Source organism: Bos indicus, chromosome 15, assembly GCF_029378745.1.
Source record: "Bos indicus isolate NIAB-ARS_2022 breed Sahiwal x Tharparkar chromosome 15, NIAB-ARS_B.indTharparkar_mat_pri_1.0, whole genome shotgun sequence".
Lineage (NCBI taxonomy): Eukaryota > Metazoa > Chordata > Mammalia > Artiodactyla > Bovidae > Bos > Bos indicus.
Genome location: NC_091774.1, coordinates 9,675,277 through 9,698,958, shown reverse-complemented (window position 1 = coordinate 9,698,958; position 23,682 = coordinate 9,675,277). Strand labels below are relative to the sequence as shown.

General features: G+C 37.8%; 1 protein-coding gene across 2 annotated transcripts in view; it reads left to right on the top strand.

The window, feature by feature from the left end:
* CNTN5 (contactin 5) overlaps positions 1–23,682 on the top strand; it is a 1,681,138-nt gene that overhangs the window by 1,143,000 nt on the left and 514,456 nt on the right. For both annotated transcript variants that reach the window (XM_070803337.1, XM_070803338.1), the window contains exon 7: positions 5,901–5,996. In XM_070803337.1, the coding sequence (XP_070659438.1) occupies positions 5,901–5,996 (96 nt within the window). The remainder of the gene's footprint in view (positions 1–5,900; positions 5,997–23,682) is intronic.

Genomic DNA, 23,682 nt, shown 5'->3' with positions numbered 1-23,682 from the left:
TTGGTGATGGACAGGGAGGCCTGGCGTGCTGCGATTCATGGGGTTGCAAAGAATCGGACACAACTGAGCGACTGTACTGAACTGAACTGATAGATTGGTTATAGCTTTTCTTCCAAGGAGCAAGTGTCTTTTAATTTTATGGTTGCAATGACCATCGGCAGTGATTTTGGAGCCCAAAGAAATAAAGCCTGTCACTGTTTCCATTGTTTCCCCATCTATTTGGCATGAAGTTTTGGGACTGGATGCCATGATCTTAGTCTTTTGAATGTTGAGTTTTAGGCCAGCTTTTTCACTCTCCTTTTTCAGTTTCATCAAGAGGCTCTTTATTTACTCTTTGCTTTCTTCCATATGGGTGATATCATCTGCATAACTGAGGTTATTGATATTTCTTCTGACAACCTTGATTCCTGCTTGTGCTTCATCCAGCCTAACATTTTACATGATGTACTCTGCATATAAGTTAAATAAGCAGGTTGGCAATATACAGCCTCAATGTACTCCTTTCCCTATTTGGAACCAGTGTATTGTTCCATGTCACATTCTAGCTGTTGCTTCTTGACCTTCATACAGATTTCCCACAAGGTAGGTCAGGTGGTCTGGTATTCCTATGTCTTTAAGAATTTTCCACAGTTTGTGGTGAACCACAATGTCAAAGTCTTTGGGATAGTTCATAAAATAGAAGTAGATGATTTTCTGGAACTCTCTTGCTTTTTTGATGCTCCAACAGATGTTGGCAATTTGATCTCTGGCTCCTCTGCCTTTTCTTAATCCAGCTTGAACATCTGAAAGTTCATGGTTCATGTACTATTGAAGCCTGGCTTGGAGAATTTTGAGCATTACTTTGCTAGCATGTGAGATGAGATGATTCCAATTGTGCAGTAGTTTGAGCACTTTTTGGCATTGCCTTTCTTTGGGATTGGAATGAAAACTGACCTTTTCCAGTCCTGTGGCCACAAGTTTTCCAAATTTGCTGGCATATTCAGTGCAGCATTTTCACAGCATCATCTTTTAGGATTTGGAATATCTCAGCTGGAATTCCATCACCTCCACTATCTTTGTCTGTAGTGATGCTTCCTAAGGCCCACTTGACTTCACACTCCAGGATGCCTGGCTCTGGATGAGTGATCACAACACCTTGGTTATATAGGTCATTAAGATCTTTTTGTATAGTTCTTCTGTATATTCTTGCTACCCCTTCTTACTATCTTCTTCTTTTTGTAGGTCCATACCATTTCTGCCCTTTATTGTGCCCATCTTAGCACAAAATATTCCCTTTGTATCTCTAATTTTCTTGAAGAGATCTCTAGTCTTTCCCACTCTATTATTTTCCTCTATTTCTTTGCCTTGATCACTTAAGAAGGCTATCTTATCTCTCATTACTATTCTTTGGAACTCTTCATTCAAGGTGTATATATCTTACCTTTTCTCCTTTTCTTTTCACCTCTCTTCTTTTCTCAGCTATTTGTAAGGCCTTCTCAGACAACCATTTTGCCTTCTTACAGTCCTTTTTCTTGGGGATGGTTTTGATCATGGCCTCCTTTACAATGTTACAAACCTCCATCCTTAGTTCTTCAAGCACTGTATCAGAGCTAATCCCTTGAATCTATCTGTCACTTCCACTATATAATTGTAAGGGATTTGATTTAGGTCATACCTGGATGGTCTAGTGGTTTTCCCAACTTTCTTCAATTTAAGTCTGAATTTGGCAATAAGGAGCTCATGATCTGAGCCACAATCAACTCTTGGTCTTGTTTTTGCTGACTGTATACAGTTTCTCTATCTTCAGAAACAAAGAATATAATCAGTCTGATTTCTGTGTTGACCATCTGGTGATGTCCATATGTAGTCTTCTCTTGTCTTGTTTGTAGAGGGTGTTTGCTTTGAGCAGTGCATTTTCTTGGCAAAACTCCATTAGCCTTTGCCCTGCTTCATTTTGTACTCCAATACCAAAATTGCCTGGAACTCCAGATATCTTGTGACTTCCTACTTTTACATTCCAGTCCCCTATAATGAAAAGGACATCTTTTTTGCATGTTAATTCTAGAAGGTCTTGTAGGTTTTCATAGAACTGTTCAACTTCAGCTTCTTCAGCATTACTGGTTGGGGCATAGACTTGGATTACTGTGATATTGAATGGCTTGCCTTGGAAACAAACAGAGATCATTCTGTCATTTTTGAGGTTGCACCCAAGTACTGCATTTTGGACTCTTCTGGTGACTATGACTATTCCACTTCTTCTTAGGAATATTTGATCACAGTAGTAGATATAATCATCATCTGAATTAAATTCGTCCATTCCAGTCCATTATACCATTGATTCCTAAAATGTAGATGTTCATTCTTGTCATCTTCTGTTTGACCACTTCCAATTTGCCTTGATTAGTTCAATTGTATGATTAGTTTATATATCCACAGTCTTCCTTTACAGCTTTTCTGTATTATCAGTACCTAACATAGATTTTGGTATACAGTTTACACTGAAAAAACACCTGTTAAATGTATTAAGGAAATGATTTGTCTTATTTGTGGTCAATATGCTTTCAATCACACATTTCAACCTTATAGTCTGTCACATGTGACTCTCAGCCCTATCATTAATTGTATGAATTGATTGGACAGGTATAATCCTGTAAGCTGCAGTTCTAGTTAAAACTCCATTATCAAACTCTGCATGAGTTTCTGGACTTGGAAAAAAGGTCTCAGAAAAAAATAAAACCTGAGGTCTTGTGATTCTTTATTATAAACTTCCTCCTCCAGACTACTTGTCTTTTAGTCCATGTATTTTATAATAAGTCCAGAAAGAAGCTTATTTCAGTTTAGAATTTGAACCTGAATTTTAGAGTTCTTGTAGTAAAATTTTTACTTTTACTCATTTTTCACCTTAAAGATCAAAATAGAACATAGAAACAGATTTTTTTTTTTTTTTTTACTTCCCATGAGTGCATGCTAAGTCACTTCAGTCATGTCCAACTCTTTGTGACCCTATGGACCATAGCCCACCAGGCTCCTCTGTTCATGGGATTCTCCAGGCAAGAGTACAAGAGTCAGTTGCCATTCCCTTCTCCAGGGGATCTACCTGATGCAGGGATCAAACCTGCTGTAAGTGACAATAAAATAATCAAAGCTTCATCCATACAAATTCTTTTTTTTTTTTTGCATTTCTCTTTTTGATATACAGAATGCTTATTCTAACTAAGTTCTCTGATGAGCATCTGCAAAGTAACTGCTTTCTCTTAACCATGAGATCAAAACAACCAGCAGTATTTTTAGTCAGACTATTCTCTCTAGTTGCCATTCCTGCTCCAATTAAGAATTTTTTTCACATCAATTTGGTCTCAGATCAACCAGAATCTTGCCTGAAACAAGGACTACTTTTACATTAAAAATAATCAAGTTTTACTGTTTTTTATTCTAGGAGGAAGGATTTAAATGAAAAAAGCACACTCTCCATCAAAGTGCAGGCTTTTCTTTAGTATTTTTGCATATGTCTTTATGAGACAAAAATAATCTATTCACAATTGAAAAAATCCATTTTTTTAACCATTTATCATTTATTTATTATTATTATTATTATTAACTTTACAATATTGTATTGGTTTTGCCATACATCAACATGAACCCACCACGGGTGTACATGTGTTCCCCATCCTGAACCCCCTCCCACCTCCCTCCCCGTACCATCCCTGTGGGTCATCCCAGTGCACCAGACCCAAGCATCCTGTATCCTGCATCAAACCTGGACTGGCAATTCGTTTCTTATATGATATGTACTGCTGATGCTATAGCTCCTAGGAAGCGATAACACAAAGACAATTCCAGGAGAAACTGTTGAATTGTATCTGTATTAACAGTTGATACAAAATAAAGCAGTTAGGGCTGATATTATCCTTTGGGTCATTGAGATCTCAAAACACAATTCAGGTCATAGTTATTCCTTTTCTGTGTCTAATTTCTAGGCCATACCCATACTTCAATTTATGAGAAATAGGCATTCATTTGGGATTGTTTGCCGTTAAAATATTTTAACTATAATAAGTTGATTTGAAAAGTCATGATGAACACAATAAAAACTTGTAGTATTAGAAGCTAAATATATATACTTTTAAGAAAACATTTAAGATATTCAGTTAGAATAAATTGATATCCAAATATCTTTCCAGAATTTATAAATTCAATGAGGATGAAAAGAAGAAACTAAAACCATATAATCTCTAAAGAGATATTACAACCCCATTGCTCACTGTGTTGTGTTTGTAAGAGTAGTCAAAGGAAGTTAATTGAGAAACCTTGTCATGCTTTGTTTTCAGATTGAGGGGAGTTGTTGGGGAAAACAAGAAAGACAGCTTCTATCTTTAACTGTCAGTGAAAATGAGTTTAAAGCCATACATTATGTACATTTGAAAGTTAAGGAAGCTGATTTTTATTAGAAGTTAGTGTGTAGCTTTTCAAACCAAAAAAAAAGTAGTAGAATACATTTTCCTTTTTGTTTTACCACTTTACTTATTTATAGTAACTATTATATACTTGACTATTTACAATGAAATGCAGCATGTATGTAAAATCCAAAACACTTTCCTCAATAATGAATTCCTTCCTATTTATTCATTATGCCTTGACTGTTTACTAGTCCTTCATGGTTTTGAATGTATTTTAAAAGGTTGGATTGTAAATTCAGCAAATTTTAAATTGTAAGCCAACTCTCAAAAATGTAATTTATAGAATTTCTCTTAGAATATTAAAGTTGATGATTTATCTCTTTCATATCCATTCAGTATATTTTCTTGACTGCTTACCTTCATCATTCATCAGATTAACAAACATTAAATTTGAGGGTCTGCATTGTATTGTTAGGAAATAATACTACTTTAGCATGAAATGATGACAAGTTTTTTTTTTTTTTAATCTCCTTTATAATTGATAGTGATAGGAAAGGCAGAACATTTTCAAGAAGCATTTCTCACCAGGGAAACAAGATTTTACAAAATGGGAATTCTAAGACAATGTTTATTTACAAAAATATTGGACTCCTATCATTTCCAAGAAACTATTCTAAAACTCATTTATTTAATCAACCAAGCCTAAGAAAAAAGGAAGGTACAAATGTACTGAGCTATGAATAGATTAATAAAAAATAAAAGAAATATAAATAATGCATACCATTCTTTTTTAAGACCACTTTATTTTTAGGACAATGTTTTTAAATTGTGCAAATGCAAGAAAATTTAAGGGAAGACAATTGAAACTCAATCAATGCATTAGTCCTTCATACATTCAAGTTAGTGTTTCAGTAACTATAATATTTCTAGAATAATCAAAATGGATGAGTATAATTAATTTGTACACACCATCCCAGGCTTACATAAAATGAAAGTAACATGACATTTTCACTCACATTTATATAAAAGGGGCCCTTATATCTTCATTATATTTTGCTTGAGTGCACAAGTCCCTCTAATTTGGCAAATTCATGCTTGGTTTTACATACCATTTTTAGCATGACAGATGATTAGGAAGCAGTTTGGGCACCAGACAACCCCAACCACTTCTGTTCTTAATATGCTTGAGTGGCTTTGATTGGTAGTAGAAAAATTAATATGTAAAAGCTATTATAAAGAAATACAGTAATTATTCAATGTGTTATAAAGCTATTGTTTAATTTATCCCTACACTGGAAATTTGTATGCACTATACATAGAAATTAGGAATGCACACATAGTCTGAAAAGCATGATATTTAAAATTGGATGGTAGAGATTTATTGTTAAAACTCTCCTCTCACTGCTCGACAAAGAAAAAGAAACCTTGCTTAGATAATGGTAGAAGAGTAAGGACAAGTTACAAGAGCAGTAATTCTTTAAGCTCCTTCTTGCCTCGCATCTGAACGCTGTGTTATGTTGGCAGATCTGGGGAACTTTAGTGGCCGGACGAGAAGCGCAGTGTCCGTGCGGGAAGGCCAAGGGGTCGTCCTCCTGTGCTCGCCGCCACCTCACTCGCCAGGTAGGTTGTCTCCCTTTCCCATAGCTGTTCCTCTCCTCCTGTGTGCTCGTTCCTTTAGACAGGGTGTTGACTGGGGAACATTCAGGTGACGTGTGGGTGGTTTTCTCGATGTGTATCAGGGCACCAGGTGAGTAATTAAAGACCATATTCTCTAAATGCCACAGGACAGGAGACTGAGCTCCTCTGATAAGACTGTTTTATGGCCTGAGTATGGACCATCCGGGTTATGGATGTCTCTCTCTGCCTGCCACCAGGGAGGAATATACTACCTGGAGCACAGGGAAAGTGATAAGCTAAGAGAGTTAGCAACTTTTCAAAATTGTTGGGAATGTCAGAGCTGAGTTAACTGAACATCAATGTGCTTCTTGTTTCAGAAGATAAGCTGGAAACTGGGTTGTTTATGGGGTAATTTTTCACACTGGAACAAAAAATGTTAAGAAATATTTCTTGAGTTTCATACAGCTATGATTTCCTTGTTATTTTCTGACTACCTGAGTTCTTGTTTGTAAAAGTTATAATAGTAGGTAAGTATTTCTCAGGGTTTGAAGTAACGGAATAGTCAACTGTGCTCAGATTAATTATTTCTCCTCTCTCCAACTCACAGATAATTATATACATTTTGTTTAAGTTCTATAGTTTGAAGTGAGTACTTCTTTGCAACTCAGTAAAGTTTTCCTATAATGCAATTTAAGAAAGGCCAGTATCAATTAAAGAGAAAGAGGATCAAATGTCTATTTCTACTTGAGAAATAATGAAGATTTTAGTTAACAAGTGGAAACAGAATTCAAGATCCTGGTACCTCAATCAATTTTTCTTTTTTTGTTTAGAGTGAAAACCAAACTTGTCTCTAGGTTGCATTACTAGTGTAGTATTGGGGCCCAATTTTGTTCTATCATAGATAATCCTTATCATGCTTTACAATAAGACCTCAAATCAGTTTTTTTAAAGTTCCTCATCTCTATCAGACCCTAATTTTCTTTTTAATTGAAAGAAAAGTAAACTAAGTTTCAACAGGAAAATATTTTTGAAAATATTTTACTTTGAAACTAAGATAATAATCATTGTGAGGAATAATTTTTGAGTTATACCAACTTCATTCCATTATGTCAATTCAGTTGTTCCAATCCTTTTGTGAACTTTACAGAAAAGATATCCAGTCTTACCTACATGTGTTTTACCTTTTTAAAAATGGATTTTAGTAGTCTTAAGAGAATCCTATGAAATTAATATGTTATGTTTAATGTTGGGTTATTATATTTAGTCTGAAGAGAAGTATTAGATAAATGTTAGAAATAATAAAGGAGGGGCAGAGGGAGGGGGGCTAGGGAAAGGAGGGGAGGGGAAGAGGCAACAGACTGCAGAGGATGAACGTGTTCATCAGCAACTTTACAGGGATTAGCAATATGCAGTGACTCCCATGGGGAAAAAGCAAGATTTTCTCTGAGATACAATCTATGTTGTAGGGCTGTTGAAACATATGTTAAAAAATGAAATGAGAGAGAATGACTCAAGAAGCAAAATGGTAAGATTACACACAAACAAATTTTCCAATTGGCAGAGAAAACTATATACAGAAGATTTATAATGGGAAAAAATAGTATAATGAATTGTATACATGACAAGCATAAGATAAGAATATGTATGAATAATTGATTAAATAAATAAAAATGTAATCTTTGAGATCAACAAGAATAAAGCTGGCTTATTTGTTATTGTATATGACAATATATGTGTCATAAGAAATATTAGACTTATTAGATAATTTAAATTTGTAGAGGTTATATTCTACTAGGTACACATGTTGAAGTGTTATATGAAATGACTTATTCAAACATCAGTGTTAACATGACAGAATCTGGGGGGACACATGCATGACCCGAAATAACTACAGTAGCTCAGCTTCCAGGCCAATGTCTAACACTTACAAGTTGGTCATTTATCCCTTGATTAGCCAAATCCTATAATATATCTCTAGTTTTTGTTAAGCATGTCAATTATATTCTGGTTCCAACTGAAACTTGCACATCCCACGAAGACATGGCTTCCACTGCAGCCCTTTAAAGTTATGGCTGTTTATTCTGTCACATTGTTTATGCGCCATTCAAAGTGAGACTGGAACACATATTCTCCTTTTCTCCTCATTGCACATTCTCTATTCTCCTTACAAAAAAAAAAAAGACCCCTCTGTTTTTAAAATTTCAGTTTAGACTCTGCAAATCTTCGTTGCTGTCATTTATACACTCCTAGCTTACTCCTTTTCATTTTGTCTTCTTTTTGCCATTCCAGTGATCTTGGTTTACAATCATTCTCAGGCACTTCATCTGCTATTATCAGCAGCTATGGTTTCTTAACTGGGCTTCCAGTTAAGGTAGCACTAGTGGTAAAGAATCTACCTGCCAACGTAGGAAACAGTACCCTACTCCAGTAGAGGAAATGGCATGCCTCTCCAGTATTCTTGCCTGGAAAATTCCATGTGCAAGAGGAGCCTGGAAGGCTACAAACCATGGAGCTACAAAGAGTTGGACTTGGCTGAGCGACTGAGAATTCATACATTTTCTGTTCACTGCTTCCTTGATTCCAGGAACCCTTCAACCTCATTGAAATCTGCAAATCCTTGATATGACCTCCTTTTCACCTTTGTTGCCCTTCTTTGAGTCTCATTTTTCTCCTTCAATCATTATCATTTTTCTTGCTTACAACCTTAATTACTTCAACCTTCTTTTGCCTCACAACACTCAACAAAATCCTAATCCCAACGTAAACCCATTCTTCAACCTGAAACTACTCAACTTTATATGACTATAAAGGGAATTCCCTCACAGTCCTGGGGTTAGGATTCCACCCTTTCATTGCCAAGGGAACAGGTTCGATCCCTGGGCAGTCGGGTACTAAGATCCCACAAGCTGCACAGTATAGCCAATACATATGTATATACATATGTATGTATATATGACACTATAAAAATAGTTAGGCACATTAGTCTAAATTTTGGGGCTTCCCAGGTGGTGCTAGTGGTAAAGAACCTGCCTGCCAATGCAGGAGACATAGAGATTTGGTTTGGATCTTTGGCTTGAGAAGATCCCCTGGAAGAGGGCATGGCAACCCACTCCAATATTCTTGCCTAGAAAATCCCATGGACAGATTCCCTGGTGGGCTAGGGTCCATAGGGTTTCAGAGTCAGACACGATTGAAGTGACTTAGCACTCGTGCACAGTCTAAATTTAAAATCCAAACTATGAATCTCAAGTACACTTACGCTGACCAGAAATTAAGGGGAAAAAAACCAAACGTAGCCCTCTCACTGTAATTTTGTCAAAACTTCAGTGTGTCTCCCATCATTCAATTTTTCTCCCATCCTCACTTTCAGCTGATAACCATTTCATTGTGAAAAGAAAAGCAATTAGAAGATAACTTACACAAGCCTTCATCACCAAATTACACACTTATTAACATTTGTTTCATATTCTAACCTCTCCTTTTTAGTATAGATGTACTGCTGTGCTTCTAAGGTCCATCCCTCAACCTTTGTACTGTAATCCATCCTTATTTATCTACTCAAATAAATTGCTTTAGTAATTCTCTGTTCTACTCTTCTAAATTTTCACCAGAGATTGCTTACTTTCTTCTGGGTCAAAACAATACAAAGCAAACCTCTCCTCTTTCAGCTACCACCTCATTTTTTTCCACTCCTTTCCATAGCAAACTCTTCAGAGGCTTTGTATGTGCATTATCCAGTTCAACTCTGATGCTGTCTTTTTGTCTCTTTCTTTCTTTCTGCCCTCTTTCTCTGTCTTCCTCTAACTTTTTAATAGATTTATTGAGAGCCAATTTCTACCCCAATATACTCACCTGCTTTAAGTGTACGGTTCAGTGAGCTTCTGTATGTTTAACACAATTGTGCCACTGTCGCCACAGCCGAGTTTAGAACTTCCATTATTTCACACAGGCATTTCCACCTATGTCCTCATGCAATCACTGATCTCCTTTCTGTCTCTACATTTTTACCTTTCCTAAAAATTTTATTTTAGTGAAATTATACAATGTGCAGTCTCTGTGTGTGTGCACTTAATGTTTCTAAGGTGCGTCCATATTTGTCGGTATGTTATTCCATATTGCTGAATAGTATTCCATTGTATGGATTTACCTCAGTTTGTGACATTTTTTAACATTACAACGTTATTTTCAGCCCTCATATTGGAAACTCCTTCTTTTATAAAACACTTTCTTGCAGAATTCCGCACACACTAGTTTTCCTCTTACCTTACTTTGTAATCCCCTGTGTTGATTTTGCCTCATCTCCTCAAACTCATAATCTTACAGTCACTCACGTGTCAGGTTTTGAACTTCTTTCTTTAATATACCCTCATTCCCTGATATTTCACCCCATAATACTCTTTAAATACTGACATCTCCCAAATGTATGTCTCCAATCAGGAATCTGGTTGTACATCTAACTACCTACTCAGCATTTCCATTTGCATGGCTAATAGCCACTGCAAACTTACCCATGAGTAACACTGAATTCCTGGTTATATCTTCCCCAAATATGAGATCTTTTCCCCCTAAATTAATGACAGTTCCATTCCTTGCAATTCATCAGTGTTTGAGACATTTTTTTTACTTTCCTTCACACCTCACATAAAAATTGTCAGCAATTTTGTAGGTCCTACTATAAATTTTATCTGAAATGTGACAATTTCTCATACCTTCCATGCCAGTTCTCTAGTATAAGGTATAATTATCACCTACCTGAGTTATTGCAGTAGGCTTTTAATGGTTCTCTATTATTTTTGCCTTTATCTTTTTAAAATATGTTCTCAACATGGTAGCTAAGAGTGACCTTCAGTTCAGTTCAGTCGCTCAGTCGTGTCTGACTCTTTTGCGATCGCATGAACTGTAGCATGCCAGGCCTCCCTGTCCATCACCAACTCCCGCAGTTCACCCAAACCCATGTCCATTGAGTCGGTGATGCCATCCAACCATCTCATCCTCTGTCGTCCCCTGCTCCTCCTTCCCTCAATCTTTCCCAGCATCAGGGTCTTTTCCAATGAGTCAGCTCTTTGCATCAGGTGGCCAAAGTATTGGAGTTTCAGCTTTAGCATCAATCCTTCCAAAGAACACCCAGGACTGATCTCCATTAGAATGGACTGGTTGGATTTCCTTGCAGTCCAAGGGACTCTCAAGAGTCTTCTCCAACACCACAGTTCAAAAGCATCAATTCTTTGGCAATCAGATTTCTTTATGGTCCAACTCTCATATCCATACATGACCACTGGAAAATCCATAGCCTTATAGTTTTTATCATGTCACCTCTCTGTCCGAAACACTCCAAAAACTTCCTGTCTGCTAAAGATTGAATTGAGTTACCCTTAAGTTCATATGAAGCCCCAATGTTTGGAGATGGTTCCTTTGGGAAGTAATTAGGTGTATAGAGGGACCTTGAGGGTAGGACCCCCTTGATGGAATTAGTGCCCCTATAAGAAGAGACATCAGAGAGCTTGCTCTTTCTTTCCATAATGTGACAATTTAGTGAGAAGGTGGCCATCTGCCAATCAGAGACCTTTCAGCAGAAACCAACTAAGCTGAAACCTTGATCTCAGACTTTCAACCTCAGTATCATTTACTGTTGTTTAAGCCAGCCAGTCTATGACATTTTGTAATGGCACCCTAGGCAGACTAATATACCATCTCATTCACAGTCAGTGCTCAAGTTCTTACTGACAATAGCTTGAATTAGACAAGGCTATGGTCCACGTGGTCAGATAGGTTAGTTTTCTGTGACTGTGGTTTTCATTTTGTCTGCCTTCTGATGGAGAAGGATAAGAAGCTTATGGAAGCTTCCTGATGGGAGAGACTGACTGAGGGGGAAACTAGGCCTTGTTCTGATGGACAGGGCCATGCTCAGTAAATCTTTAATCCAATTTTCTCTTGATGGGCAGGGCTTTGGTACCTCCTTGTTATTTGACCTGGGGCCAAAACTATGGTGGAGGTAATGAATATAATGGTGACCTCCTTCATAAGGTCCCATGCAGGAACTGCTACACTCAGTGCCTCCAACCCTGAAGCAGGCCACCACCACACCACGCTTCCATAGGAGACTCCTGGACACTCATGGGCATGTATAGATCAGTCTCTTGTGGGGTTACTGCTCCTTTCTCCTGGGTCCTGGTATGCACAAATTTCTGTTTGTGCCCTCCAAGAGTCTGTTTCCCAGTCCTGTGTAAGTTCTGGTGGCTCTGTGTTGGGGTTAATGACGACCTCCTCCAAGAGGAGTATGGCTTATGCCATACCCAAGTCTGCTGCACCCAGAGCCCCTGCCTCTGCAGCAGTCCACTGCTAACCCATACCTCCACAAGAGACACTCAAACACAGTTCCGTCTCAGTCTCTGTGGGGTCTCTGCGTCCTGGTACACACAAGGTTTGTTTGAGCCTTCTGAGCATCTCTGGCTGTTATGGGGGTTTGATTCTAAATGCAATTTCATCCCTCCTACCATCTTTCTGGGGCTTCTCCTTTGCCCTTGGGCATGAGGTGTCTCTGCAAAGTCGCTCCAGCGCTGCACAGCTGCTACTCCAGTGCCTACTGTATTTCTGGGGCTTCTCTGCCTTTGGACATGGGATATTTCCTCACAGTCGCTCCAGCACCATGTAGCCACTACTCCAGCTCATTGTTTTGGGCTCCAAAATCACTGCAGATGATGACTGCAGCCATGAAATTAAGACATTTGCTCCTTGGAAGAAAAGCTATGACCAACCTAGAAAGACTATTAGAAAGCAGAGATATTATTTTACAACAAAGGTCCATCTAGTCAAAGCTATGGTTTTTTCAGTAGTCATGTATGGATGCAAGAGATGGACTATAAAGAAAGCTGAGCGCTGAAGAATTGATGCTTTTGAACTGTGGCGGAGAAGACTCTAGAGAACACCTTGGACTGCAAGGAGATCCAACCAGTCCATCCTAAAGGAAATCAGTCCTGAATATTCATTGGAAGGACTGATGCTGAAACTCCAATACTTTGGCCACCTGATGTGAAGAACTTATTTGTAAAGACCCTGATGCTGGGAAAGATTGAAGGTGGGAGGAGAAGGCAATGCCAGAGGATGATATGGTTGGATGTCATCATCAACTCAAAGGACATGAGTTTGAGTAAACTGCAGGAGTTGGTGATGGACAAGGAGGCCTGGCTTGCTACAATCCATGAGGTTGCAAAGAGTCGATCACAACTGAGTGTCTGAAATGACTGACTGAAAATAACTTGGAGAATCCTCAGCATTTGATGCCATATAATCTCTCTGATCTTATCTACTATTCTCTTTTTTGCTTTTTCATATATAGTTGTATTAGTTTCTCTGATATTCCATAGGAACTAGGTATAGTCTTGCCTCAAAGTCTTTCCAGTTGCTATTTTCAATGCCTGATTCCTCTTATGCTTGCCATTTGAATGGCTCACTACTTCACATTCAAACTGCTTGGTGAAAGTTTTCTAATTTTCCTATTTTGATATGAACCCCCACAATTCCTTTCCTCTTTCTCTGTTTTCTTTTTCTCCACAATGATCATCGCTTTCCATACATGGTAGAAATTTACTTACTTGCTCATTCCCTGTCCTCTTGAAATAGAATATAAATCCCACGAGGGCAGAATTTTTGTAGTTTTTGTTCAGTGCTGAGCCTCATGTCTAGAACAATGGAGTACAGGCTCAAAACACTTGTTGAGTGAGTACATGCATAATATTCACAAATAAATAAAACTGGCCAAGGTTTTTAGCCCATACATAACTATCAGAAACTGAGAAAGAAATCCTAAGAACAAAGAAAAATAGATCAGCTGTGTAGTAAGAAAAATTTCTTACCATTCACCTTTCTCTTATGATGATGTGAATTGAAGAAGAGATAAGTGAACATGATTCATATTATCAATATGGAAGAATAAAATAAATATAAAATAAAAATAAAAACTGTAACCAGATTGGATTTTTAAATTTAGGTCACAATCATACTGTGAAGTAGTGGATTAATCTTAATGCTTTGCTTTATCAATTAGAAAGACAGCTTTGAAATTGTCTTGGGGAGGTCAAGTCAAAAAATTCTTGCTGTAGAGGAAGGGTGAGTGTAGAAAGAATAAGCCAGGGCTACTCAATGAGAAAGACCTTGTGATTGCTTTCCTGGTCTGGCACCTGTTAGTAAAGGCCTCAACAACTGCCTTTGTTTTGGTGGGATGAGATTGTGCACTATGAAATGAATAAATAACCTGATCCATACTAGAATCTCAACCCCAAATTTCTGTCAAGTTGAAATAGTTACATATTGGGTTGGCCAAATATTCGTTTAGGTTTTTTTTTTTTTTTTTTTTGATATTTTGTGACATCTCATTGTGGCTTTAATTTGCAAGTCCCCAATGACAAGTGATGTTAGGCATTTTTAATTATTTTGTCATCCCTCTCTGGAAATGTTTCTTCAAATCTTTTGTGATTCTTATGGGGGTATTTGTTTTCTTACTGAGTTGTGTAAATTCTATATGTATGCTGGCTGTATATCCTTGGTCAGGTACATATTTTGTAAATTTTTTCTTGAAGTCTGTAGCACGGTTTGTTTGTTTTTAGTATCTTTCAAGAAGAAAAGTGTCTCATTTTGATGGACTCTAATTCACACCATTTTTGTTTATAGTTTCCTTTTCATGTTTTCTAAGAAATCTTTGCCTAACTCAAGACCACAGAGATTCTTTCCAATATTTTCAGGAAATTCTATAGCTTTAAGTTTTACATTTAGGTCTGTGACATATTTAATGTTAATTTTATAAATAAGGGGTATAGGTCTTATAAAAAAAAAATAAATCGTTTAGGTTTTTCCATAAAATGTTATGGAATGGTTGACCGATCTAATAGGTCATCACAGCATACCTAGTTAACTGATGCTTGATTATCTTTTGTTTCCCACTCTTATTTTACTGCTGCTGCTGCTGCCATTTCCTTACTACTGCTGCTGCTGCTAAGTCACTTCAGTCGTGTCCGACTCTGTGCAACCCCATAGACGGCAGCCCACCAGGCTCCTGTCCCTGGGATTCTTCAGACAAGAACCCTGGAGTGGGTTGCCATTTCCTTCTCCAATGCATGAAAGTGAAAAGTGAAAGTGAAGTCGCTTAATTGGTTTATTATTTTATTTTATCAAAAATTTAAATGAAGTGTTGGAAGTAAATATTTCCTAATATTTTAATTTCCCCTAGTAGATTATATGTTCCTTAATGGTGCAAAACCTTCTACCTCATATTTGCATCTCTAATACTTAGTGCAATACCTGACACTTGTAAGTATATGAAAAAGTAGAAAAGTAAGTATTCATTAAATGCATGTTTAATAACTAAATAAATGTCCTGATTCTAATGAGAGTTTCATAGGGCTTTAAAAAGTTTTTATCAGGCTCCTGCATTCAGTTTATAATAACCAACTCTTATTTATGATAGATATTTGGGTCACCTAATGTCACATTCAAATATTATTATTTCAAATATTGTTATTGAAATATTATTATTTCAAAGTTTAGCAAGTACTAAAATTTAGTGATAACTATATGAAATTATAAACATTTTATGCATCAAAGATTAAATAATATTCATAAATAGCCATCAAATCCATTTTCTTATTGGAGAAGGCAATGGCAACCCACTCCAGTACTCTTGCCTGGAAAATCCCATGGACGGAGGAGCCTGGTAGGCTGCAGTCCATGGGGTCGCGAAGAGTAGGACACGACTGAGCGACTTCACTTTCGCTTTCACTTTCATGCATTGGAGAAGGAAATGGCAACCCACTCCAGTGTTCTTGCCTGGAGAATCCCAGGGATGGGGGATCCTGGTGGGCTTCCGTCTATGGGGTCGCACAGAGTCGGACACGACTGAAGCGACTTAGCAGCAGCAGCCATTTTCTTATTACCTCAAATGGATGTTCAATGCACATTTTTTCTCCTGTGATTAAAAGCAAAGGCTAGGGTTGATTTATTTGCTAAATTGCCCCATTTACTTTCCAAGAGAGCAATATTAATTCCTGTCAGTAATATATGTGAATAAAAACATTTTGACTGGATACTGAAGTAGCTATTCACCTACCTGTAAATAGATTTATCTTTTTAGATTCTTAAGCACATCTGATGAAAGTGATTTTTGTTGCCAAAAAAAAAAAAAAAAACAGTTCTGTCATTTAGAAATTTTGAAATTCAGTATTTTACTATTTTAAAAAAGCTCTCTGAAAATGTAAAAATAAGCCTCATAAAATCTATGACCAAGCATAGAATTACTCAAAGGTTTACATGTTATCACCACAGACTTTTAAATAGCAAATCAGTAATTATTATTTAACTTTAAATATGTTTTGGTCCTATTTTGTGCAGAAGTATTATCTCAGAAGCTTACACACTTATATCAAAGTGGAAATTAAAATTCTTGTACATCTACTAGACTGCAATTAAAAATATATCAAGAATGCAACATTTTACAATATACAATCATATTTTCATATTTGTTGAACCATAAAATCCTTGCAAGGGCTTCCCTGGTAGCTCAGCTGGTAAAGAATCTGCCTGCAGTGCAGGAGAGCCTGGTTTGATTCCTGGATTGGGAAGATCCCCTGGAGAAGGGATAAGGAACCCACTTCACTATTCTTGCCTGGAGAATCCCACGAACAGAGAAGTCTGGCAGACTACAGTCCATGGATTGGCAAAGAGTTGGACATGACTGAGTGACTAAGTACAGCACAGCCAGCATAATCCTTGCAAAATATCTTCGAGTTAGCGATTATTTGTCATCCCTATTGTAGAGATGAGGCACCTAACGAAACTTTAGAAGGATTAAGTGAAATACTTAAGCTCTCATCCTTAGTAAATGATGGAGCCAGGATTTCAGTCTTTGGTATATTTTATGCCATATAATATATATTTTGGGTAAGGCAAACTAAATAGCTTTATATATATATAATATATATATACTTTATACCAAGAACAGAAATAAGACTTCTTTAAAAAAAAATGGATGCATTAAACTCTCAAAATTCTTATTTTATAATATCAAATATTGTACTTACTGTTTCATTCAACAAATGTTTATTGAGTATACATTATCTTTTAATTAATGAACTTAGCCTTTTTATTTATACCACCTCATTTTTTACTAATTACTGTCCTTTTTCTATGATTTATTTACCCTCATTTCACTTTTTCAGACTTTTTTTAATTAACAGAAGTTTTTAAATGAATGTTTCCTTCTACTCAATTTAAAATTATGTATTTTATTTCTTTTTAGAAATAATATGTAAAATCTTAATATGCCTATTTAAAATAATTTTGATTTTATATGATTGCTTCTGGAGATTAATTGATTCAATCATTTATTCACGAATCAAACAGAATTTGAGGAAGAAAAAGAACTTAGTGTTATGGCTAAGATATAAAATTGGTTTAGAACAGAATAAGTTTAGTTGAGTCATGGATATGTGAAGAATTATGTATCTGTAGATAGTACAGAGCCTTCTTCAGCAATCAATGCAAAGAAATAGAGGAAAGCAACAGAATGGGAAAGACTAGAGATCTCTTCAAGAAAATTAGAGATAACAAGGAAACATTTCATGCAAAGATGGGCTCAATAAAGGACAGAAATTACATGGACCTAACAGAAGCAGAACATATTAAGAGGTGGCAAGAATACACAGAAGAACTGTGCAAAAAAACATCTTTACGACCAAGATAATCACGATGGTGTGATCACTGACCTAGAGCCAGACATCCTGGAATGTGAAGTCAAGTGGGCCTTAGAAAGCATCATTACAAACAAAACTAGTGGAGGTGATAGAATTCCAGTTGAGCTATTTCAAATCCTGAAAGATGATGCTGTGAAAGTGCTGCACTCAATATGCCAGCAAACTTGGAAAACTCAGCAGTGGCCACAGGACTGCAAAAGGTCAGTTTTCATTCCAATCCCAAAGAAAGGGAATGCCAAAGAATGCTCAAACTACCACATAATTGCACTCACACACTAGTTAAGTAATGCTCAAAATTCTCCAAGCCAGGCTTCAGCAATACACGAACCATGAAGTTCCAGATGTTCAAGCTGGTTTTAGAAGATTCAGAGGAACCAGAGACAAAATTGCCAACATCTGCTGGATCATCAAAAAAGCAAGAGAGTTCCAGAAAAAACATCTATTTCTGCTTTATTGACTATGCCATATCTTTGACTGTGTGGGTCACAATAAACTGTGGAAAATTCTGAAAGACATGGGAATACCAGACCATCTGATCTGCCTCTTGAGAAACCTATATGCAGGTCAGGAAGCAACAGTTAGAATGGACATGGAACAACAGACTGGTTCCAAATAGGAAAAGGAGTATGTCAAGGCTGTACACTGTCACCCTGCTTATTTAACTTATATACAGAGTACATCATGAGAAATGCTGGGCTAAGAAGCACAAGCTGGAATCAAGATTGCCAGGAGAAATATCAATAACCTCAGATATGCAGATGACACCACCCTTATGGCAGAAAGTGAAGAGGAACTCAAAAGCCTCTTGATGAAAGTGAAAGAGGAGAGTGAAAAAGTTGGCTTAAAGCTCAACATTCAGAAAACGAAGATCATAGCATCTGGTCCCATCAGTTCATGGGAAATAGATGGGGAAACAGTAGAAACAGTGTCAGACTTTGTTTTTTGGGGGCTCCAAAATCACTGCAGATGGTGACTGCAGCCATGAAATTAAAAGACGTTTACTCCTTGGAAGGAAAGTTAGACCTACCTAGATAGCATATTCAAAAGCAGAGACATTACTTTGCCAACAAAGGTCCATCTAGTCAAGGCTATGGTTTTTCTAGTAGTCATGTATAGATGTGAGAGTTGGACTGTGAAGAAAGCTGAGTGCCGAAGAATTGATGCTTTTGAACTGTGGTGTTGGAGAAGACTCTTGAGAGTCCCTTGGACTGCAAGGAGATCCAACCAGATCATTCTAAAGGAGATCAGTCCTGGGTGTTCTTTGGAAGGAATGATGCTGAAGCTGAAACTCCAGTACTCTGGCCACCTCATGCGAAGAGTTGACTCATTGGAAAAGACTCTGATGCTGGGAGGGATTGGGGGCAGGAGGGGAAGGGGACGACAGAGGATGAGATTGCTGGATGGCATCACCGACTCAATGGACATGAGTTTGAGTGAACTCCGGGAGATGGTGATGGACAGGGAGGCCTGGTGTGCTGCGATTCATGGAGTCGCAAAGTGTCGAACATGACTGAGCCACTGAACTGAACTGAGATAGTACAGAAAACTGCATATATAAGTCTGAAGTCTAGGAAAGGGGTCTGGGCAGGAGACTATAATTTTAGGCATAATCAGCATAGTTGTCTCAGGATTGATTATGAGATTGATTGGGAGCTCTCAGCAAGAGTGTTTACAGTGTGAGCAGCATGATTTCTCTTTGTATAGTAAACATCATGGGGAAAAAAAAAACAACAATATATCAAGCAAAAAATAACTGTTCTCTTTCTGTGATACCAACTGGTTTAAATAACTTTGAATTACTGACAGAATTTGTGCATTTATGTGACACAAGTTGCAACAGATCACATTGAAATTAAAAATACCTATAGTTCACATTTTTTAACTCCAAATGTTTGTAAGAATTAACTGCTTGGATGAAAAAGATTTATTGACTCTTTAAAGATTGCATTGTTGTAGTTTTAAACTTGCAAAAGCTAGAATAATCAAAGTTTAATGCACCTTCTATATGCCCTGAAACACCAGAGGCTTAATGCCTGTAAAAGAGAGGAGCTTATATCCTCAAGAGATGTATGTAGTATGTGCATACTAAGTCACTTCAGTAGTGTCAGACTCCTTGTGACCCTATGAACTGCAGCCTACCTGTCTCCTCTATCCCTGGGATTCTCCAGGCAAGAATACTGGATTGTGTTGCTTTGCCCTCCTCCAGGGATCTTCCCAATCCAGAGATCGAACCCACATCTCTTATGTCTCCTGCATTGGCAGGCAGGTTCTTCAACACTAGCACCTCCTGGGAAACCCGGTAGATCCTGAGGTGTGAAAAGACCTTAGAAGATGCAAGCCAAGTCCCAATAAAGTTGATTTAAAGTAGAAGAAATATCAGAGTACATTAAGCCACCTGCATCCAGATAAAAAACATAATAATTAATATTTATTTCCAACAAATGTTATCATTTTCTTTATTCTACTGCCTGGACCCTTAGCTTATCCTAACTTTCAGTTCAGTTAGTTCAGTCACTCAGTCATGTCCGACTCTTTGTGACCCCATGAATCGCAGCACGCCAGGCCTCCCTGTCCATCATCAGCTCCCAGAGTTCACTCAGACTCACGTCCATCGAGTCAGTGATGCCATCCAGCCATCTCATTCTCTTTCGTCCCCTTCTCCTCCTGCCCCCAATCCCTCCCAGCATCAGAGTCTTTTCCAATGAGTCAACTCTTCGCATGAGGTGACCTAGTATTGTTTGCCTTGGTGATCTTGTAAAATTATGTGTGACTGAGTCCCAGGCAAAATAAATGCCCAGTCTGATATATCTGTCTCCCTAAAAATTCAAAAATATAGAAACAGGTCCAGTTCCCCCAAACATGCTCTCCAAACCAATCCATCCCCCTATTGTCCCTCCTCCAATCACAGAATTATGGGGACTCCGTGGCACTCATTGGTAACACAGTGCTGAGTGTAACCTGAGTCTTAAAGTGAAGGAGAATAAAATATAATGCTCGTTTATTTTATAGCCAAGCAAACTGGATTAATGGTATTACATTATGGTTTACAGACTAACATTTTATTTCTGCATATATGTTTTGAACCATCATAGAATATAGCTGAATTTATAAATTAGTAAGTTATAGCAATGCTTAAGACCTGGCATACAAGCAACACAGGAGCAAAATGCAGTTCATTGTCCCTTTAACACTCTCATTGTAAACTCTCTAATACATACTTTATCCATTTCAGAAAAGTACTCAAACCTCAAAGGATGCTGCATGACTAAAGGACACGGTTTTACTCCAGATGCTACTCCCTGAATTTCCTCTAGCCCTGCAGTTTCTCTTTTGTGAAGTTTTAATTAGGACCGAGCAAAGGAGGCCTTTAGAACTTGTGTCCGAGCTATGAAGCTTCAGCAAAGACATATAGTACTAAGGAAATAAAAGAATTATGACAAGATGAGATGGTTGGATGGCATCACCAATTCAATGGATGTGAATTTGGGCAAACTCTGGAAGACTGTGGTGGACAGGGAGGCCTGGCATGCTCCCGTCCATGGGATCACAAAGAGTCAGACACGACCTGGTGACTGAACAACAACAACAAAGATAGTTTGACCTGAACTAATTGAAGATGAATATATACCAGCCTCAAAGTCACTATGGAACCAAATGCTGTATAAGTAAACAAATCAAGATAATACAAGTAGGTGACCATCTAAACAGGGTGATAAAGAAATACCAGGTAGTCTCCTCTTTCCAAGAGCTATACTGTATCAGAGTCATTCACCTATGATTTGGACTCAGACACCCAGGATTCCCAACCTGACTCTGACACATGCTATTGTCTTGTTAAATTAAACCTTGTTGTTGTTCAGGCCCTCAGTCATATCTCTTTGCTACCCCATGGACTTCAGTGAAACAGGCTTCCCTGTCTTTCACCATCTCCCAGAGTTTGAACAAACCCAGTCCATTGAGTCAGTGGTGCCATCCAACCATCTCTTCCTCTGTAATTCCCTTCTCCTCCTGCCTTCAATTTTTCCCAGCATCAGGGTCTTTTCTAATGAGCCAGCTCTTCGCATCAGGTGGTTGAAGTATTGGAGGTTCATTATCAGTCCTTCCAATGAATATTCAGGATTTATTTCCTTTGGGATTGACTTGTTTGATTTTCTTGCAGTCCAAGGAACTCTCAAGAGTCTTCTCCAACACCACAGTTCAAAAGCATCAATTCTTTGGCTCTCAACTTTCTTTATGGTCCAACTGGCACATCCATATATATGACAACTGGAAAAACCATAGCTTTGACTATACAGACCTCTGTCAGCAAAGTAATGTGTCTGCTTTTTAATATGCTGTCTAGGTTTGTCATAGCTTTCCTTCCAAGGAGCAAGTGTCTTTTAATTTCATGGCTTCAGTCACCATCTGCAGTGATTTTGGGCCCAAGAAAGCAAAGTCTGTCACTGTTTCCATTGTTTCCCCATCTGACCCGGATACCATGATCTTAGTTTTTTCGATGTTGAGTTGTAAGCTAATTTTTTCACTCTCCTCCTTCACCCTCATCAAGAGGCTCTTTAGTTCTTCTTCACTTTCTGCCATAAGTATGATGTCATCTGCATATCTGAGGTTATTTATATTTCTCCCAGCAATCTTGATTCCAGCTTGTGCTTCATCCAGCCCAGCATTTCTCATGATGTACTCTGCATATAAGTTAAATAAGCAGGGTGACAATATACAGCCTTGACGTACTCCTTTCCCAATTTGGAGTCAGTCTGTTCCATGTTTTGTCCTAACTTTTGCTTCTTGACTTGCATACAGATTTCTTAGGAGGCAGGTAATGTGGTCTGGTATCCCCATCTCTTTAAGACTTTTCCACAGTTTGTTGTGAATCACAAAATCAAAAGCTTTAGCATAGTCAATGAATCAGAAGTAGATGTTTTCCTGGAATTCTCTTGCTTTTTCTGTGATCCAACAGATGTTGGCAATTTGATCTCTCATTTCTCTGCCTTTTTAAAATCCAGCTTGAATAATCTGGAAATTCTCCATTCATGTACTGTTGAAGCCTGGCTTGGAGAATATTGAGCATTATTTTGCAAGCATGTGAAATGAGTTCAGTTATCTTACCTGTAAAGAAGGATAATACAAACTACCTCACAAGATCATTGTGGGAATTAAGCGATAGTTTGTGTAAAGCAATTAGCCCAATATTTGGAGGATGCTGCTGCTGCTGCTGCTGCTAAGTCACTTCAGTCGTGTCCAACTCTGTGCGACCCCATAGACAGCAGCCCACCAGGCTCCCCCATCCCTGGGATTCTCCAACCCATGGAGTGGGTAGCCATTTCCTTCTCCAATGTATGAAAGTGAAAAGTGAAAGTGAAGTCGCTCAGTCGTGTCTGACTCTTAGCGACCCCCTGGACTGCAGCCTACCAGGCTCCTCTGTCCATGGGATTTTCCAGGCCAAGAGTACTGGAGTGGGGTGCCATTGTCTTCTCTGATTTGGAGGATAGTAAGCATTAAATTCGATATTGTCTTGTGAATCTGTCTTCAAGAATCCTCTTATAATGAAAATACTTGTGAGAGCAGTGACACTTTAAATCATTATCTGCTAACATTAATTACCAGTTTTCAGGTATTTGCTGATATCAAGCTGACAACAAGGCAACTAGAAGATGAGTAACATTTGAAAATGTGAATCTGAGGGTTAGACATGGAAAGGTAATCTTTGAAAGAAAAAATGAAGCAAAGTCACTGGTCAGTGAAGTGAAAGTTCACTAGATAGCTTTGCTAATTGCTCTCTGTCTCTATATATTGAGGTATAATTGACATACATTATATTAGCTTGTAGTGTACAATATAATGATTTGATATTTGAATAAATTGCAAATTGATCATCAGTTCAGTTCAGTTCAGTAACTCAGTTGTGTCCGACTCTTTGTGAGCCCATGAATCGCAGCAAGCCAGGCCTCACT